This window comes from Lithobates pipiens, unplaced genomic scaffold (genome assembly GCF_037356315.1).
Source record: "Lithobates pipiens isolate NorthernLeopardFrog02 unplaced genomic scaffold, aLitPip1_a1.2 Scaffold_18, whole genome shotgun sequence".
In the NCBI taxonomy this organism is placed as follows: Eukaryota; Metazoa; Chordata; class Amphibia; order Anura; family Ranidae; genus Lithobates; species Lithobates pipiens.
The window spans coordinates 339672471-339691820 of NW_027507758.1; the positions used below are offsets into that span (position 1 = coordinate 339672471).

A 19350-nucleotide genomic window follows, 5' to 3' on the forward strand; every position below is an offset into this window, starting at 1 on the left:
CCACGATCTCCTGTGTACCCGGCGCTCCGTCACTCACAGTCACGCTTCCTGGCTCTGCTCATATGATAGACAGAACAGTGGCCCAATGCGGGGCCAGGAGGCGTGGCTGTGAGTGACGGAGCACCAGGTACACAGGAGATTGTGGTTCTATGTAATTCAGCGGCACTCGTTCCTCTTCCCTCAGAGACAGCAGGGATTGGTGTATAACACGCACCCACGTTTTCCCCCTAATTTTAAAGAGAAAAAAGTGCGTGTTATACATCAATAAATACAGTAAATTATATCTGAGTGCTTCAAAGCATACAGTATGTGATAGTCTACTTGGTGGGATGACTTTAGCTTGAAAATTTTATTACTTTGCAGTTACCAAAATTTGTTATGCATTAGTGACATTTCCATTTTTAATTCTGGACGAAAGCTGACTTACTAAAAGGGACAGAGCTCAGTGTAACTCTTCAGGGCAGTGTTGCCAACCTACCAGATTGAAACTTACTCACACGACACCTAAATTTACTGGCACAGACAAGTTTTTACTGCCATTTTCAAAAGTTAGTTTTAAGTGCAAATTTCAGTATTTAGGCTACAAACAAATACAATATGCAATTAGCGATGTTATTTAAGGTAGATATTAACCTCCCTGGCGGTATGATTATTTAAGATTTTAGGTGCTGAAAGCGATACAATTATTTTGCATGAAAATTTGGTGTTTTATATTGTAGTCCTGTAATTCTTAGGAATAACTCACTTAAATCTGTCCAAACCAGAGTCTAGCAGACATCCTGGGTATGATAAAGTTTGAAAAATAAAATCATAAATTATAATATAATAAATAATTATACCAAATAATAATATAGTAATAATAAAAATGATTCAATAATGTAATCAAATCAAAAACACTGAAATTTGCTCAGCTGCAGAATTGTCACTGTCATTACTTTTCAGTATTTGATGACGGATCTCCCCACAAATCGCTATCCCTCAATTCTGCAAGTGATTCTAATTTATTATCGCTGTTTTCTAGCTGGTCTAAAACCATTTTTGATGTACAGGGACAGTTTTGGTTGCTATGGACAATCTCCAGTTTCCAGGCATAAAGAACAGTTTTTATATTATATAACTGCATACAGGACACTGGGCAGACCACTAGGGACAAAGGGAATGTGAAATTATGAATAAAAATGGTGCTGCGCTACTGCCGTGAAGGTGAGAGCTCAGAAGGATCCGAAGATCAACTCTGGCATAAATTCAATTGAATATATATATATATATATATATATATATATATATATATATATATATAAAATCAAAATACCAAAATACACAATAACTATAGTAGAAATAAACACACAGGTGATAAAGAAATAAAATATATAAAACTAGAAATACCAGGAATCAATATTAAACAATTCATATAAAGCGCAATAGTGAATAAATAAAAAAAAGAATTGTGAATATGTATTGTGGTATATAAGTGGTGTAGTGGGTAGTCACCTAGCAGTAAAAAGGGTTGCTGGTTCGAATCCCAACCAGGACACTACCTGCCTGGAGTTTTCATGTTCTCTCTGTGCCTGCGTGGGTTTCCTCTGGGGACTCCGGTTTCCTCCCACACTCCAAAAGACATGCAGGTAGGTTAATTGGCTTCTGTCCAAAATTGGCCCTAGTATATGAATGGGGACCTTGGATTGTGGGCTTTTTGAGGGTAGGGACCGATGTGAGTGTGTGATGTTAAGGGAAGGGATAGGGACAATTGTAGACACTCACTCAGGTTGAACTGGATGGACTGATGTCTTTATTCAACCTTACTAACTATGTAACTATGTAAAGTGCAAAAAAACACAGTGTCACATAAGGTGCAAAAAAATATTATATAGCAATCAATGAAAAGTCCTCTAATTATTGATAGAAGTTATTCATCTGTGCCAAACCAAGTGATTACTGCCAAAAACATCTAGGGTGTTCACCAACCAGTGTGTGAATTCAACAATCACCTTACAGCTGTAAGGTTAAACAGCGTAAACAATAACTCCTGGAATGGATGGAGAGAAGGGAACACACAATCCAGCAATGTCCAGTTCCTCTAATCATGACACACAATCTCCGTGGTGAGAGTACTCAGAAGACAGACAGGGAGCCGGCCATAGTGTAGTATTTTTTTAAACCCAAATAGTTTATTAAAAAACACAGGCTACTCACAAGTTAAAAGAAGTAATTGCACATGAAAACAAGCGCTGAGCGGCCCGCACGTGCGTACTACGTCACTTCCGGTGTCCTACGCGTTACGTCATGTGCCTTGTGACTTCAACTGGGATCTGAAACTGGGATGTGAAATTATTACATACAGCAATGTAATCTTACAGATTACATTATACTGTATGTAATGTGTGTGTTTCACTTTTTGAATTTGGAGCCGTTCTCCATCCCCGTGTGTCGCAACACTCGCAGGGAAAGGAGATCGGCTCTATGATACATCAAGCGGAGGACGAGCTGCTCACACAGCGGTGGGACATCGCTGTGTGATTCTCCAGGGGAGAAGGCAAGTAAACCCTCCCTGCATTCAGCGATGTGGTCCTGACTGGCTTGGGGTTTTCGCTTTTGGTACAAAATCTCCAACCTGAGCCAGACTTGGGAATACCGCCAGGGGGGTTAAGGCAAAAAACAGATTTCCTATTTTATTTTCAATACAGTACACAAGTAGCTCAGGAATAGGAGGGCAAGAAATTTGAATGGGAAGGAACATGAAACTGACTCTCACAGTGACACTGACAGCAGACGATGATGACACTTCACCGACACAACATGTCCCCTCCTGAGTCACAGTGAGTCCCTCTCCATGCCAGGTGATCCCTTCAGTCCACTCCAGTCCAAACAGCACCGACAGACATGCTCCCGGCTAGCCTTGCTCCCGTCCCGCAGACACCCTCATGAGGCTCCGGCCTCTCCGCTCGGCCACCTTGCACGATGACATCACACGACATACTCAGGCACTGCTTCTGCTAGACCTGCTCCCCGCCAGTGTCACCCAAACACACTGTAGCAGGCACTCGACTGGTCTCGGACGACTCCATACCATAACTGTGCATGTGCAGTTCCAAGCCAAACGTCACAGCGTATTTGTTACTGGCAAACTTTTCCTGTCACTGCCATTTATTGGCAGGAGAAAAGTGCCTGTTTTTTACTGACTGCCAATAAAAATATGGTTGGCAAAACTGCTTCAGGGGACCTTTGGATCAGTTTCGGTTTCAAGTGTTCCGAGGCTTGAACTTGAAACCCAGGACTTATGGTACTTTCAAAATACACACACAGGCAAAGGGAGCAGCTCCTACCCCCAAGACAAAGCTCTGCGTCATATAGATAGGCCCATTCCAACAACTTCACATTTCTAAACACAAAAACCCATTAGGTTCCAAGTTACTGGGTAAAGTGCCCACAGCTCATTCATCATGGACACAAGGTCAATACTAGAGTTCAGTTTCATTATCATTCCCTCCTTCCTATGCTTGGCACTTATAACTCATTGTCCAGCCCTAATAACAGAATGTCCATTTCGGTTTGGCAATCTTCTTAAACAGAAATTAAAGTTTACTTTTGCTAAAAAGAAGTCGGGGGCCATTTTTCCAATAATAAAACAAGGGTTATCTATTTCTGTGCAAAGCCTTCATTCAACGGGGTAAATGTTTATCTCTGTTATTAAAATCAGTGCCCAAATAGTCTAAATAAGAGTAAATAATTTAGCCCTATTCATTCCCAACATGGGCTTCCTTCTCCCTACAGTTTTTTTTCTTCAAAGTTTATTTAAACAAGCTGAACTTAGATGATTGGCTACCATGGACAGATTCACCAGATTTTGCACTCCCAAGTTTTATTAAATTAACCACTTTGTGTTTCAGCAAACCGAATGTTATTCAATTTGGGATTATACCTAAAATAAAAATGTTTGCATAGTCATTGATAAAATTGCTGTTCCTTCCTGCCTGCCTCCTAGCCAACCCTGTGTAAATCTCAGGTATAAGGGCTCACAGAAAATCCAGCCATTCAAGATAAAGGAGTGTATTTCACATCTTTACATTTGTATACAGTATCCCATGCTGTAGGGACTACCTGGGGTGTGCTTAAAGTTAGCTTTTATATATAAACAGAACCAGCAAACATTTAAGCAATAGTGCACTGTGGTCTATTCATTTTGCAGCACAGTGCAATGCACAACTGTGTACAGTGTATTTAAAAGAAAGGTCAGGTGTGGTTTGCGCCTGCACTGGGGTGCAATGGCAGCCTATTTAGCACAGCACACCTTTACATGCCACTTAATGCGTTTGCATTACTTCTGTACGTAGAAGTACACTTGGCTATATGCTAGCCTTGTTCTTATTTATACAAGAAATCGCAGCTCTGTAAAAAGCCATTCAACCTAGATGAAGTCATAAATGGCTACATATATGGCTACATTTATTACAATTATCATCTTATCCTAAAAGATTCATCTTACCAAACCATTTACTTACCATTAACTTGATTGGTTGCCCTGGAATTAAGCAGGGTTAGAGCAGCTTGAGCTTTTGTGCTGTTAGCAAGTGATAATGCATATGTAACAATTGACAAGGTGTAATTGCTGGTAATTCCTTCGTCATACTTGCCCTCTAAATAGTTCACAGCTTTCTGAACATTGACCTCATAAAGATTCTGAAAATATGAATATACCAAAAAATAATAATAATTTCCTATAATCTTTTGGAGAATTTGAAACATTTATTTGCCCTTCTAAAATATTGTATTCTTACAAAATAGGATTCTGCTGTATGTGGTACCATTTTATAAGTTTTTAATTCACTCTTCAGCAAAGCACATAGTACAGTACAACAGAAAGTAGTGTGCCAAACATGGCGGATCAATATCAGTTATAAGGTACATAACAGTAAGAGCAATAAAAAACATTAAAGCGGGGTTCCACCCTAAAAAATTTTTACATATTCACAGACCTTTGATAACATAAAGAAACATTTTGAGAATTTGTTTTCTTTATACTTTCCAGAAACCCCCTGTTGCTATGTAGTGCTCCTAATCTGCCACTTCCTGGTCCGCGGAGCTCCTCGTCACTTCCTCCTTCGCATGTGCTCCTGGGAAATGCGAGTCATCATTTTCCAGGAGTCTGTGGGCAGTACTTCGTGTTATTCATCGACAGGAAATCATGCGATTAAAGGAGGTTGCCATAACAATGGGACGGGTCCTTCCTCTGTCATCGCCCGTTGTTATGGTGACTTTCCCAACAATCTGCGCTATGGCCACCAGAGAATCACACATGCGTGAGATCGAGAGGTGCATGCTGATTACTCAGTATGCCACTCTCCATCACTATTCCCAGAAGAGGTATCAACTGGGCTTCACATGCCCACAATCATCATGGCAATGGCCAGAATACGATTTACTAAATTGCGAGTTTAAAACAAATATATTATCAACATCCACAATCCACAATTGTTTTTAATGTTAATAATGCATTATGCTCATATATCAGAAAAAAAGAAATGTGTCCGGAACTCCGCTTTAATGCGCATTTGGAACCAGGTAATTTTATATCTGAATACAAGGAATACTCTAGTGCAAAACAAGGCCCCTAGAACATTTAATTCCTAACCACACCGAAGGGGAAAGGGTGGGGATAGAAGGTACAGGGACTGGTGCTCATCTAGAAAGCTGTGGTAACATTTTTTAACGTAGAATAAAGAATACTGTCAACTTTGCAAATAATTTATAGTGCCTTATTTGTTATATTAAGCTTTTATTGTTTTTTTAGATGCCTATCATGTCCAATGTCTACAGTCATCAGTTAAAGTGTATCTGTAGTTCAGACTTTCTTTGGCTACAGTCGGGACCAGTTAAAGCCCCTGTCAATTTTATTTGCTGTCTGTGTACACTAAGGCTGGGTTCACACTAGTGCAAATTGGATTCTGATTCCCCGCATCCAATTCTCAATAGCAGGAGATTGTGACCGTGTCTCTATGGAGCCGGTTCACTTATCTCCACAGCAGCTCCGGTGCAATTTGCACAGGAAAGCTCTGTGTCTTTTGGTCCATGTCAGGTCTGAATTCAGACAAAAATTTGGGCTTAAATCAGAACTGAAACGGTGAACGAGGACGCTCGGGACTCCTGCTGTGAGCCGCAGCATGCTCATATGTGAACCCAGCCTTAGGGAGATTTTCTTCAATCCTGTTCTGGTGACAATGCTAGTGGCAGGAAGCACATTTTGCCTAGTGATACACTCTAGCTGTAATCTAACATAAGTATATTGTTATAAAAAGTAGTATATTTTAAATCTGAGTACAATGAATAATGTGCAGCTTATGCAGACTAAGGTCGGCTGAGCAAATATCTTTTCTGTGGTTGCAGGAAAGAATTTTCTTGATTCCCCCATCAACAGAGAAAGTGCTGACAGGGGAATCCCTCCTGCTGGGCCATTGTCTTCTCCCAGAGGGGGAAGCCGTCCCTCCTGGGAGAAGACCATGATTATTGCTAGTGGCTATAGCAGTCAATAGTGATAATTGCAAGTGAGTCCGGCATGCTAGTTGTACCCAAGTTGATCGATTGATCAACTTGGTACATTCAACCTGCCCATACACAGTTCGAATCTCAGCCGGTTCCCGTGTATGACCTGCCTTAAACAGTAAAAATGGAACATATTTTCACAAAGCCCTGCCTTTCAGTATGGATTTTGCATTAGTTACTTAAGCAAGGTTACATCAATGAATATCGGTTATGCATTGATTTGTTGCCTTGTATTGAAATGTTAAAATGTTATCTTTAAACTTAGTTAATATATTTACAGAGATGACAAGAAAGCCATTTTATTTTATATTTTAATGTGCTTGCTTACCCTGTAATACGGATCTGTTAACAGTGAGGTTAGAATGTAAGCAGTGAGGGTGATGGGACCATTGAGCCCACCCTGGAGTTCTCTGTGTATTACTCGCCCGGGTTCAGAGAATATACCGCTGTTCATATCCTGATGCTGTATTAAAAAATTTGCTGCATTTTCTAAGATGTTCGAATCTATGTATATAAAAGGCCGAGCTTGAAGGAAACATCTGAATACAAATGACGTGAGCCTGCAAAAAAGAACATCATTTATATTGGGTCAAAAAGTGAGGCAGAAAATGACTTGGACTTTATACACACACGCACACGTATTTGGAAAGATAATATTTAAATATCTACAGCTGTTTTTGAAGACCGTGGACTCATTCACACCAGAGGTTATGCCTGGCATACCACCCTTTTTCCTTTGGGGGGGGGGGGGGGTTTATTTAAATGTTTGGGACAGTTAAAAAAAGTTCTATTGGCCACAGTATGGTGTGATGTGGTGGATTGGGTCGCTGTGCTGGTAAAAAGTATGCTGTATGTAGTATGCACAGTAGTATAAACTGACATGATGGGGGAAAAGGCTTTTTTGCCTTGTCTTGCATTGGCAGTCTCAATGCACTTGATATGAATGGACCCCGAGAGATCTTGAATTTTGAAATATTTTAAAAAGCATAGAAAACTTGAACAACAGAGATTAAAAATACTTATTTGAAAAATATAGACAAAGCTTAGCACAGATCTTCCTTTCTTTCCATTTTACCAAAACAAGGATTTTGTGAAGCTCTATTTTTGTTTAGAAAAATAATTAAAACAATGCTCTTACACCTTAAAATGGTACCAATAACTGGGAATGCCCCCTGTAAAACGTATGAAACAAACATATAGGCACATTATAATAATATATTTATCCTGTGAATAATGTATCACTGTTTCTGTACCAATGGAATGTAATTACTGGGTATTGACCTGTGCAATCTCAATTTCTTGCAATGCTATTGTGTAAATAATTCTCTCTAGGTCAGTCAAGAAAACTAAAGCTGGCCATAAACTAGCAGATTCTCAAATAAATGTTCGTGCAAAATTACTTAGTATAGTCAATGACTTTGTGCATGTCATTTGAAAGTACTTTATAATTTTGTTTGCATTTAACATTCGATTATGGAATAAATGTTATTTCCCGAATTAAGTCATTTGTTCAAGAAAAAATTTCCATTCAGCTCCTTTGATTTTTTTTGTAACTGCAGATGAAAATGATTGGAGGAGATTTCACCATCACTAATCTAACAGACTTTCTAAAATGAAAAATTCCCAACAAAATTCCACTAGTTTATGGCCAGTTTAAGAATGGTAAAACTTTAATTTTGTTAATAGTGTAATCCAATTTTACTTACAGAGCACTACAAAATTAAATATTATTTTATGAGAGTTTAAAGAGGAAGTAAACTTTGCCCCTCAGGTGCCGTTTTTATAATAAACCAGTATAATAAAGTATTTCAGGCCTGCGTGCTGGAAATTTATCGTCCCCACCTACAAATCACACACTGCTCAGCGCTTGAGGATTTAGTTTTAAAAGAAAAATGTAGCAATCTTTAGACTAATCCTTATGATTACTAAATGATTCAATCAAATAAATAAATAATTAATAATAGTAGCTGCTGCTTGTTAAAAATTGCACTTCATATAAAATATATACATAAAAAATAGATAAAACTTCAAAGAGTCCACAATTTAAATATATATATATAGCAGCGCTCAATATACAAAATCTTATTCAGATGTTTATTTATTCAGATATACATTTGTGAGATCGTATTTATTGTATGTTATTTAGCTACACATCGGGTCCAGTAATTTTGCTTTATGGTGACTGCAGAGCGACGAGAAATCCAGATCACAATAGGTTAGTCTGGGCGGGTTTTGGCCCTTGTCACTCTCAGTGAATACCCGCTTTCATTGGTTCCCGGTGTGTATATTTATCATCTTCCGGCGTGGTGTGTTACTCCCTCGAGACGAAGTCGGAAATGACGAAACGCGTCAGGGCGTAACACACACCGGAAGTTTCGTGTGCGTTCCAGTGACTCGATCGTGAACTAACCAAGGTACCAGGAAGTAAGCCGAACGTACAGAGCGGTCGTTCGCGGTAACCGAAGGGGCTCACCACGAGTAACACAGGCACAGTACACTTATCCTATGCGATTTGTTTGAATATATTTGGTATGCCTATTTTGTATGGGGGGTCTATAAATAAAGGTTTTTAAACAGTATCACGCTATGTCAGTATGATCTTGTTTCCTTTATGAGTTTTGGACCACCCTATTATGGTGACATCAAGCGACCAAAGAATTTAAAGTTTTGAAGGCTCCCATATCTTTGATTTCCCACGACTAAAGAACTCAGTGATTTGGTATATTGAAGGCTCATATATCCTTGATTTTCTGGTGAGTGCATCCCCTTGGGGGGTTTGTATTTGAGAGCACATAAGGTGGAAAAACGCCAGGTGGAAAGTGGTTTTGATCTCTTTTCTTCTCTTCACGCGTTGGACTCTATCACCATTCTTTCAAGAGCACATATGAACAAACATCTGAATAAGATTTTGTATATTGAGCGCTGCTATATATATATATATTTAAATTGTGGACTCTTTGAAGTTTTATCTATTTTTTATGTATATATTTTATATGCAGTATAATAAAGTATTACAACATAATCTACAGTATAATAACCCCCATTCGGGTTATTTACTTTTTTCCAAGCAGTTTTAGAATCTGTGCTTCCTGGTATAAGCCAGCATCCATTTTAAGTATGGTTTTCCGAGTTTGCATCGTAATATACTTCTGCCCTCTCTTCTATTCCTAGCTGTAACCTCGCACATGCTCAATGCTTCCTTAGCCAAGCCTCGTTCTAGCTCCGGGATTGCTATGGCAACCGTGCCCCGCTAACACAGCAGACCTGTTCTGACAATCCAGGTCACATGGGTATCAGACAGGTCTGAATGGGGCTAAAATCTTGTGGTATCTTGGCGCAGTGCCGCAGAGAGGGGAAATGAAGGAGACAGATACATATTAATGGACTAATGGCACAAACAGCATCCCGTTAATCAGGGAGAATATGCGTAAGCGCAAGTGACTTCAGTAAATAGAACAGGATCAATAACAAGCAAACGGAGGAGGTATAGTGACATCTACACACAGCGATTTGCAACTTTTTCACTGATGATTACGGTAATATGGGCTAAAGTTATGTAGAAGGGCTTACAACCACTTTAATTATGTTTTAGGTTTGTATGTTTAGTACCCTCTAGTATGCTGGGTCAGGGTTACTGCAAGTCAGGCTGGATGGCTTCACAGAGGCAAGTCTCTGGTAACTCCCCTTGGATCTAGAAGGTTGGAGAAACTTTTGGATGTTAGCAAGCAGAGGCTGTTCTGCATACTTGGCCAATCCCCAGGCAGAATGTCCTAGCAGGGTGGCCTAAAGAGCATCAGGGAGCACAGAGAACCGAGTGAGTACATCAGCACACCCAAGGATTCACAAGGGGAGAGACTGCCACATGTAGCAAGCCTTTCAGGAGGTCAGCGCTGTGCTTAACCCTTCCTATCCCTTGCCTTAGGATATTTCAGAGCAGCCAGGGGGGCTGGTGGACAAGTAGCCAGAAGGGCTGGCAGTTCCTGCAGGCAGTGGAGCTGGAAGAAGTTCTGTAGAGAAGAGGAGAGAATCCTAAATTCAACTTACAATATATTGTGCTATTTTTTAGGAGCTGAGATCTCCTAGTCCTCAAGGGACTTTTTGCTTTTGATCATTAAGGACTGTTTGAGGCCAGGATTTTGTACATAGGAAGGAAGTTGTCCCCATCCATTGTTTCAGTCTAGTTGGGCATCCCATTACCCCTTAACCCCACCCAAGTTATCATTCCTAATAAAACAACAAAATCAAACTCAAAGACTATTCCTTGTGTCAGGATGCGAGTGGAAAATGCTTGTTGCCTGGCTGTGCAGGGATAGGAGATTGAGTCATCAGCAGCCCCTGAGGGGGGAGTGCTACATATGGTTTCCATGTTATTTGTCAATTTGTGACCAATAGTAATATGCAATTTGCTTACCAAGTACTTCCTACTATATCAGAATTTCCAAAGGCACTAAAAGAACCATCATAATGGAGATAAAGTAACTCCCTCTGGTAACCTGAATGTGTAGGAATACAAAGTGGTATTAGTATTAGGGCATATAAAAGGTGCGTATTTCAAAAGATTATGCAAACATCAGTAGCCTGGGACTGCAGAATCCTCCATAAACCAATACATGTATACTGTATATATAATATTTTTTATAAACTACAATCCAAGCAGATCTCAGCATGTATATTTGACCACGTCTTCTCATTTTCATGTTAAACAGTGTGTTTGTGGTAAAAAAAATTACTATTTGCCGTACGATATTTGTGCAACTGTTTAGTATATTTTCAGTATAAAAATTACAAAAATCTATTTTAATGCACACAAACATAACATAAAACCCATTTTTTGTGAAATACACAGATTTGGTTGCACTGAGTAATTGATACCAAATATATCAAGCCTTAAAACTGTGCATGCCTGTGAAATGGTGAGCACCAGTAAATACAGTATCCAGGACTATCAATAGGTGCTACTTTAAAAGCCTTTACAGGTCATCAGTTTAGAGTTAAAGCACAGCCATACACTTCAATTCTTTACATCCAAGGAATGTGGCATTGTAGCCCTTTTTTTATCTGAAGTTAACACAATATTACACATGTAATCAGGGATGTGCTTGCTCTGCGGTGCACCCAGCATTTCAGACAGGATTTTGACAGCTCTAAAAACTTAGCTGAGCTCTTTCAGATTCAGTGATCAAGAGCAGATCTGGGAGCAAATGTTCTCTGGTCTGCTTCTGCTCTCCATTCTGTCAGAACTTTCATTGGATTAGGCTCCCCAGAGGAGGGAGAGTGCCCTGGAACCACGCTGGCTGGCGTAGCAGTGGGAAAGGGGAAGGGATACATTTGCTTTTACATGGAAGCTGAAAGAAGCCCGTGCCATACGAGGGACATTGGACCATAAAAGAAGAGGTAAGTATTGCTGACTTACCTCTCCACTTTAATACTACTGACTACTGAGGAAAAACGTTTTTTTTTGCATCATATGCACTAGAATTGTGACAGGTTTTACTACACGGAACCTCTATTTTCTGAAAGTGTTGGGTGAGAGCAAAGACTGGGCATCATTAGAAATAACCCAAACAGAGAATGACTGTTGTATTCACAGCATACTTCAAACTTTTACTTTGTTTTACTTTTTTTGCGTTCTAATTACCAATTGTCATATTACCTTGTTCCATGAATTTTATAGACGTTTCCCTTATATTTTCATTGATTTGATTAGTTGCTATTAAGTACAGAAGAATATATATATTTGGTGCAAAAACAATCATGTTTTGCTCTCCACAGCCATATGGCATAGTTATAAGTTTGTCAAGACCGTTTATTGAAGGTCCAAGAAGATCTCCTGTTGAAACACAAACAAATATTTGGATTAATACCAGTATTATCTCAGTCCCAATTTCAGTTTCTATATAATGTACTTCAGTGAGTAATTAAAGCAACATACAGATTGGCTCCTTTCATCTGTGTCAAGCCAAGCTGGCCATAAAAGTAACATTTTTCTGTGCAATCAAATGAGGATATGGCTAAACAAACAAGTAAACATCAAAACCATGATTTTGAAAGGTCTGTGTCCAGAGGTGATCATCTGCTATCACTGAACCACCTATTATATGCAAACACCACAAAAAGCTGCTTGTATTGTTAACCTCCTCTAGCTTTGAATGGGGCTTCACACCAGCAGCTAATCACAGGGAACCTGGCTGAGTCTCCCGTGGATAATCACAAAGGGCCCCACTAGCAAGCGTGAATAAGTCCCAATGATCGGGAGCCAAAAGAACCAATGAATGGACCAGTGCCTGTATTGTTTCTCCTTTGCAAGGGAAAAAGGCACCTTGCATATTTTTCTCCTTGCTAGAGGGAAGTCTGTAAAAAAATAAAAATAAATAAAGATAGATTGACTAGATTAGGGCTTGATCTAGGTTAGAATTAGTGTAAGTGCTGGCGTTAGGACCAGTGTCAATGTTAGTGTCAGAGTTGGTCTTAATGTGTTTTGGTTAGGATAAATTATTGTTTGGTTGCATTTACCTTATTTGGGGTCACATGATTAGTGTTATACCAGCCACCTGCGAGTGGGAAGAGTTTGGGTACCATCAGGCATCCCCCAAAGGGTATATAGATGGCAGACTATGCAGGACTAAGATTTGCCTCTGAGGAAGAGCCCCCCCAAAACACGTCAGCATTTTGAGTGTCTTCTTGTGGTCGGGACTCGCACAGTGGACCAGGTCATGCAGGACATGGTTTTATTACTTTGATAAAAGGCATCACAAAAGGTAATGCGCAAGGCTGTTGCACCCTCTGTTCTTGTCTTTTCAATTTGTTTTTTGGGCTTCCTTAGTCCTCGGTTACCAATATTTGAGTAGCTGAAGATCAGTGTTTCACTATTGCCGAAACATGTAAAACACAGAACCTCCACAGAGATGCCTACCTAATAAAATGGTGGGAAATAAATATGGTCACTTACTTGCTCCTTTTACAATAACATAAGACAGCCTGAACTATGTGACAGATGTGCAAAATTTTTAATAAAGGAAACAAATTCAAGAAATGAAACAACTGTTTATGCAGTCAGATGCAGTCAGCTACTAAAAGCAGCAAACATCCTAAAAAATTTTGATGAATCGAAAAAACAAGGAATTCTTACCAACGACTGTGATAAATGCTTCTTCACTACCTTGTACCAAATCACTGGGGAAAGCAAATGAAAAGTTCTTTGATACTGTACTAGGTGCATTGGCACTACCACGAACATCAAAAAGTGCAGCTTCTGAATAATAATTCTTCACACCTTCAGCCTTTGAAAAATAAAATATACAAAAAAAGAAGCATTATTTCAGGAGGCATGGTTAACATGTTTGTACATATCAGATGTTTTTAAAGCGGTTGTATACCACTGGACTTTTTTTTTCTTCCTGCAAGGTAAAGTCATAATGTGCAAGTATGCATTGCATACTTGCACATTATGTGAAACTTACCTTAAAACGAAGCTGTTCCAGCATCACAATGTCAGCGCTGTTGCCTCTTCCATTTTCACCCGTCTTGCTTCCAGGTTTGCAGGCTTTGGCTCTGTTCTGTTCATGGCACAGGGCTTGAAAGGAATGGCACTGGTGGCCGTTACTTCAGAGAGCATGCACCAGTGATGTCACTGGCTGCGTGTAATGTAAATATCTCCAAAACGGTACACGTTTGGGAGATATTTATACTACCTATAGGTATGCCTTATTATAGGCTTACCTATAGGTAAATGTCAGCATGTGAGTTTTTTCCTATGATTTTTACCTACTTATCCTTGGATTTGTGGAACTACTGCAGTTATCAGAGGATTATTTCCCCAGATGCTAATCAAGTGGGATGGGCCGAATGTCAGGAGTCATTGACTGGTTAAAAAAAAAATGTCAGACATTTCGCCCGTGTGTATGTTAGCAGGTCTGACAGTCAGAAGAGCATGCTGGAGAACCAGTAGCTGACCGACTCCCGACTGGCCAATGGCTGAGAGAGCTTACTGGAGTGTTCTAGCGGACTGCCATCCCTTGTCAGAACACAACAGCTCAGAGTGGGGATCGCTGTACTAACGTTGGATCATTGATAAGGAGGCTCCCACCTGAGCTGTAATTTTGTTTTTTGTTCAACCCCCTGGGTTGAACGAAAAAAGACTTGGTGTGTACCAGGCTTAAGGCTGTAAAAGCTATAAAAAAATATATGTGACCTATCACAACTGTGGTTAAAGCAGTGACATGTCTCCATCAATAGTATATAGCATGTGAAAAGGGGAGAGAGGGGACTTTGCATGAGGCATATCAATGTGTATGATACTTAGTGAATTGATATATCTATCTGTAAATTGATTAGTGTACCAGTCCCATAGGGTAGTCCATGATTTGTAATAAACATAATATATCAGTAATAATCATAACAATATAATGCAATCGAAAAAGATGAACATATCGAACATGTAATATAATATAATAAGGTGTTGAAAACAAATATTTAGTGGACATAACTGCTACAGTCAATACAGAATGAATAGTTGATTCACGTAAAATACAAAGCATATAAATAGAATTCACATGATATATGTACAGGCAGTAGGTAATATTGATAAATAATATCATTTGGGCGAGCATGTCCCGGCACCCTTGTTTCGAAACACAACGCCTTTCATGGCATTATAGCCAATCACCAGGAGTGAGATGCACAGTATATGATAGTCAAAGCCCATAGGCTATACTCAGCCTTTACGATGTATTTAGGTGGTAGCCTGGGATGAGCTGTCTCACTCTGGGTTGAGGCGGAGGACCCCCCCCCCATGAGAACGAAAAAAAGGACCAAGAGGGGGAGCAGCCAAGAAGCAGGCCAGATCATCCACAGCATGATCCCATGTGCTATGTGTGCAAATTGACATGTACCAAAACTGAGTGATGTATGTATGAAGTGATGGAAGTCCTTCCTCGTGATGAGATCATGTGCTGTAAAAGCTATGTTTGCCTAACCTGCAATAGGATAGGCATGCACTTCTGGGGAGTGCACTTCCTTAAGTGTGGTGAAAGGAATACTGTTGGAGAAAAAGTCTGATTGATAGAAGATTCATTGGGTGTTTTTTGCGATCTGGGACATGTTTTCTTTATATATACAGTTTTACAGAACTTTTATTGGGACTGTTTAAATATTTTGTTATTTATATGAACACATGATTTTTATGTTTTATGCATTTATATAATATTTAATTTGTAGTTTTACACCAACATTTTTTTTTGCATTTTGTGTTTAATTGTTGATAGATGAGTGCACACAGTTTTCACTGATTACTAGTTATGTACCTGTAGGGGATTTTGGGTTCCCACTGTCTGCATACAGGTTCATATTTTTGGGGGGTGATTTTAGTATAGCAGCTGGTTGTGTTGTATCAATGTTTTGAATATTTTTTTTTTTTTTACACTGTAGAGTAGAAGGGTTGATTATTATTAATCCACAACCATTAAGTTCCTTTCACACAATGGGTCTGATCAGGTCAGTTTTTCAGTTAGACCTGTTCGGACGGTCTAGTCACCCCTATAGACTGGCGGGTGTAAACGGACTGCAACAGAACAGCCTGCAGTGAAGGTGCCCTAAAGGAAACATGAATACATATGCTGCCCTTGGTGATATCGTTTTTTAATGGTCAGGCTCCAGGGCTGTATATCCAGCTTCACTTGCCAGTCAATTTTTGACTTGTAACAAGGATACAGGATAGGAGTCCAGAGATTTCAGACTTAGTTGGCTGCATGCATGTTCTAAGTCAATAGCTTTATAGGTAGTGAAGCCAGAATGATGATGATGACCGTTCAAAAGTCTACATTTTTAAAGTCAGTAAAGTCAGCTCCTATATACCTATCTATAGATGAGTGACTAATGGAAGATCTAATAGACCAATAGAATAAATGGCAGAAATGTTTACTTTTCCCAGGATAATAGTACAGTGGAACCTTGGATTACGAGCATAATCCGTTCCAGGAGAATGCTTGTAATTTAAAGCACTCGCATATCAAGGCGAGTTTCCCCATAGAAGTCAATGGAAACAAAGATAATTTGTTCTGCATTGACTTCTATCGCATGCAATACTGCATGTGGCCAGAGGTGTGGGGGGGGCAGAGAGCCTCGGAAATACTCGAGGACAACTCGGCTGAACTTGGAAAGGCTCGGAAACACTCGGGAACGGAGTATTTCTGAGTATTTCTGAGTGATTCCGAACATCGCTCTGAGTGTCACTGGCGCCCCCACATCTCTGGCCAAATGCAGTACTGCACTCCACATTAGCTTGAATTCTGCTCGTTTTGCAAGACAAGATTCGCAAACCGAGTCAGGATTTAAAAAAAAAAAAGTTGCTCGTCTTTCAAAACGCTTGTTAACCGTGTCACTCATTAACCAAGGTTCCACTGTAAACTAGTATGATAAAGGTCCAAAGAACCACGTATCAGTTCACTATATTGCAGAGTGGTAGAAGTCTATCAAAAACAGGTACGCCCTCTGTGGCAGTACTGCCCCAATAGGGAAGTGCTACACTTTCTTTTAAGGATAGTGCTTAACAAAGGAATTTGGTATTTAGGTATCATTATAAGGGTCAAACTGTAATTAAGAGAGAATCTTGGATCATAGGAAGACAATTTATGTTTTTTTCCCGTATTATAGGTAACAACCATGGGTATTAATGGAAGTCTCAAAGAAATGATAAATCTTTATTACAATGCAATACTAAGCATATCAGCCACACAGTGTACAATATATAAAGTCGCATAAACTATATTCAAGGATATTCAAGGTTCTTTTTAATACCAGGATTATGACTTACCCTTACTACAAAATATCGGGTCAAAGTAACAGTTGCTGCTTTTGAAGTTGCTGTAACAGTTATTGTAATATTGCCCAGTACTTTTGGCTTTATAGGAAAGAAAACAATAGTTCCATTCCTTTTGAGGATGGTCACATTGCGTTGTCCTGCTACAAAGCCTGTGTTATTATTGGCTACAATTATGTCAAATGAATTGCCAGATGCCAGTGCAATTACAACCTGAAACACATTAATAAATTGGGTTAATATACTTCATAATTAATATGACCCTGCATTATTAACATAGCTAAAAAGCAACTTGTCACAAATGTCAAAAATGTAAATAAAAACTAACCTGCACATCTTCTGTTAAGGAATTTGACAACATTATTTCCAGGATAAACTCTTCGCCTCTTGTTAACATTTTTGGCATATTAAGTGTCATGATAAGAGGTTTCACCACAGACAGCTAGGTATAAAAAATAAAGTAATTAAAATATTGCTTCAGCATAAAAAAAAAAAATTAATAAACAGAAAACCTATAGCTTACTTGCATGAACTACAGAAGACAATAAATAAAAAATGATAAGAATACAAAACATTTTTAGCACGGCAAGTCCACTCAGTGCAGACATTTCAGTTTTGGATAAATGCTGGTTCATGGAGCCCCTGAGCCAAGGTCTCTGCACCCGAGTTCTCAGGTCTAAGCTTAAAGGTTTATCTCCCCTGCGCATTTTAGCAACTATACAGTTGCAGAGTAAAGCTGGTTATAAACTTTTTTTTTTCATTCAGCGAACACAAACAAGGTAGAAACAAGCTGGATGGAGAAATTTACCCCCACCAGGACAGTGTGCTCTGACAGATGCAGCCGCTGATAAAGAAAAAAAATTCCCAACATGTCACATTAGCATAATTCAATGGAACGATCAACATCAAGGAGGGGCGCCTCACACACTGCTCAAAATTTAGCTGGTCCCTGCTGAACTGGCCAAATTTGGATCGGTGTAAGGCCAACTTGTAAAATTCCCATCCTCCTAGGTCCACTTCCTTTTGCCACCCACCTCCTACCACAGTTGAATGGTTAGCCTTGTTATCCAATGAAATGGTCAAACATTATAATAACTCATAAAATATCAATATTTTCCTGCTCAGTGTCTGTAGCTAAGGCTAGAAGAAACAAAAAGGCAATGTGTTGCCTTAAGCCTCGTACACACGATCCAATTGTTGGCCAACCGAGCGTCAGATTTTTGTCTTAAGGGCATGTACCAGGATTTTGTCTTGCATACTACCGGTACACAATTTCCGTGCAACAAACACGAACATAGTGACGTACTACGAGGAATCTCAGCTCCTGGGCGCCACCCTTTGGGCCCCTTCTGCTAATTTTGTGTTTGGTGAGCATTGATTCCGAGCATGCGTGTTTGTACTTTCAACTTTTGCGTGACAGACTTGTGTACTGACCATCAGAAAATCTGACAACTGACCGTTGTCCGCCGAAAATTTACTAGCATGTCAGCCAACATTTGTTGACGGAAAGTTGCCTGATGGAGCGTACTAACGGTTGCATTTTAGACAGTCTGTCATCACACAATTCTCTGCCGAAAATCCGATTGTGTGTACAAGGCTTTATTTTGCTAGTAGCTCATTTCTAGATGTAAGAGCCCAGAGTGGATGAGCAGTAAGTGCACAGCACACTATCATGAAAATTGCATAAACTGTGCAGTGGCAAAAACAACGAGCATTCACCCAGATGGCAATGGCAGGCAGAATAGTAATCTCAACTTTTTGTTGTACACAGTAAAGTGTCGCTGACAGGCAGCATCATGATATATAGGTGTGCTGCCCAAGATTAGGGTCACTGCTGGCTAAGTAGAAACCCAGCCTGAATTTATATTATGGGAAATGCAATGGGGAAAACAATACTTTTTGCAAAAAAGAGTAGAATTGGGGACAATTTTTAGCTGATTTAAGAAGCCAACAAGTAATTCAGTCTATCTACAGCTAAAACATATATTTTGTATGCA

The 19350-nt window shown here is 39.5% G+C and overlaps 1 protein-coding gene across 1 annotated transcript in view; it reads right to left on the bottom strand.

Annotated features, from left to right (window-relative positions):
- Window positions 1-19350, bottom strand: part of LOC143988098 (CD109 antigen-like) — a 132018-nt gene that overhangs the window by 12883 nt on the left and 99785 nt on the right. The window contains exons 20-26 of the mRNA XM_077487381.1: window positions 17682-17795; window positions 17348-17566; window positions 13667-13817; window positions 12191-12367; window positions 10949-11030; window positions 6866-7097; window positions 4500-4677 (exon numbers count right to left, since the gene is read on the bottom strand). Of these exons, the coding sequence (XP_077343507.1) occupies window positions 4500-4677; window positions 6866-7097; window positions 10949-11030; window positions 12191-12367; window positions 13667-13817; window positions 17348-17566; window positions 17682-17795 (1153 nt within the window). The remainder of the gene's footprint in view (window positions 1-4499; window positions 4678-6865; window positions 7098-10948; window positions 11031-12190; window positions 12368-13666; window positions 13818-17347; window positions 17567-17681; window positions 17796-19350) is intronic.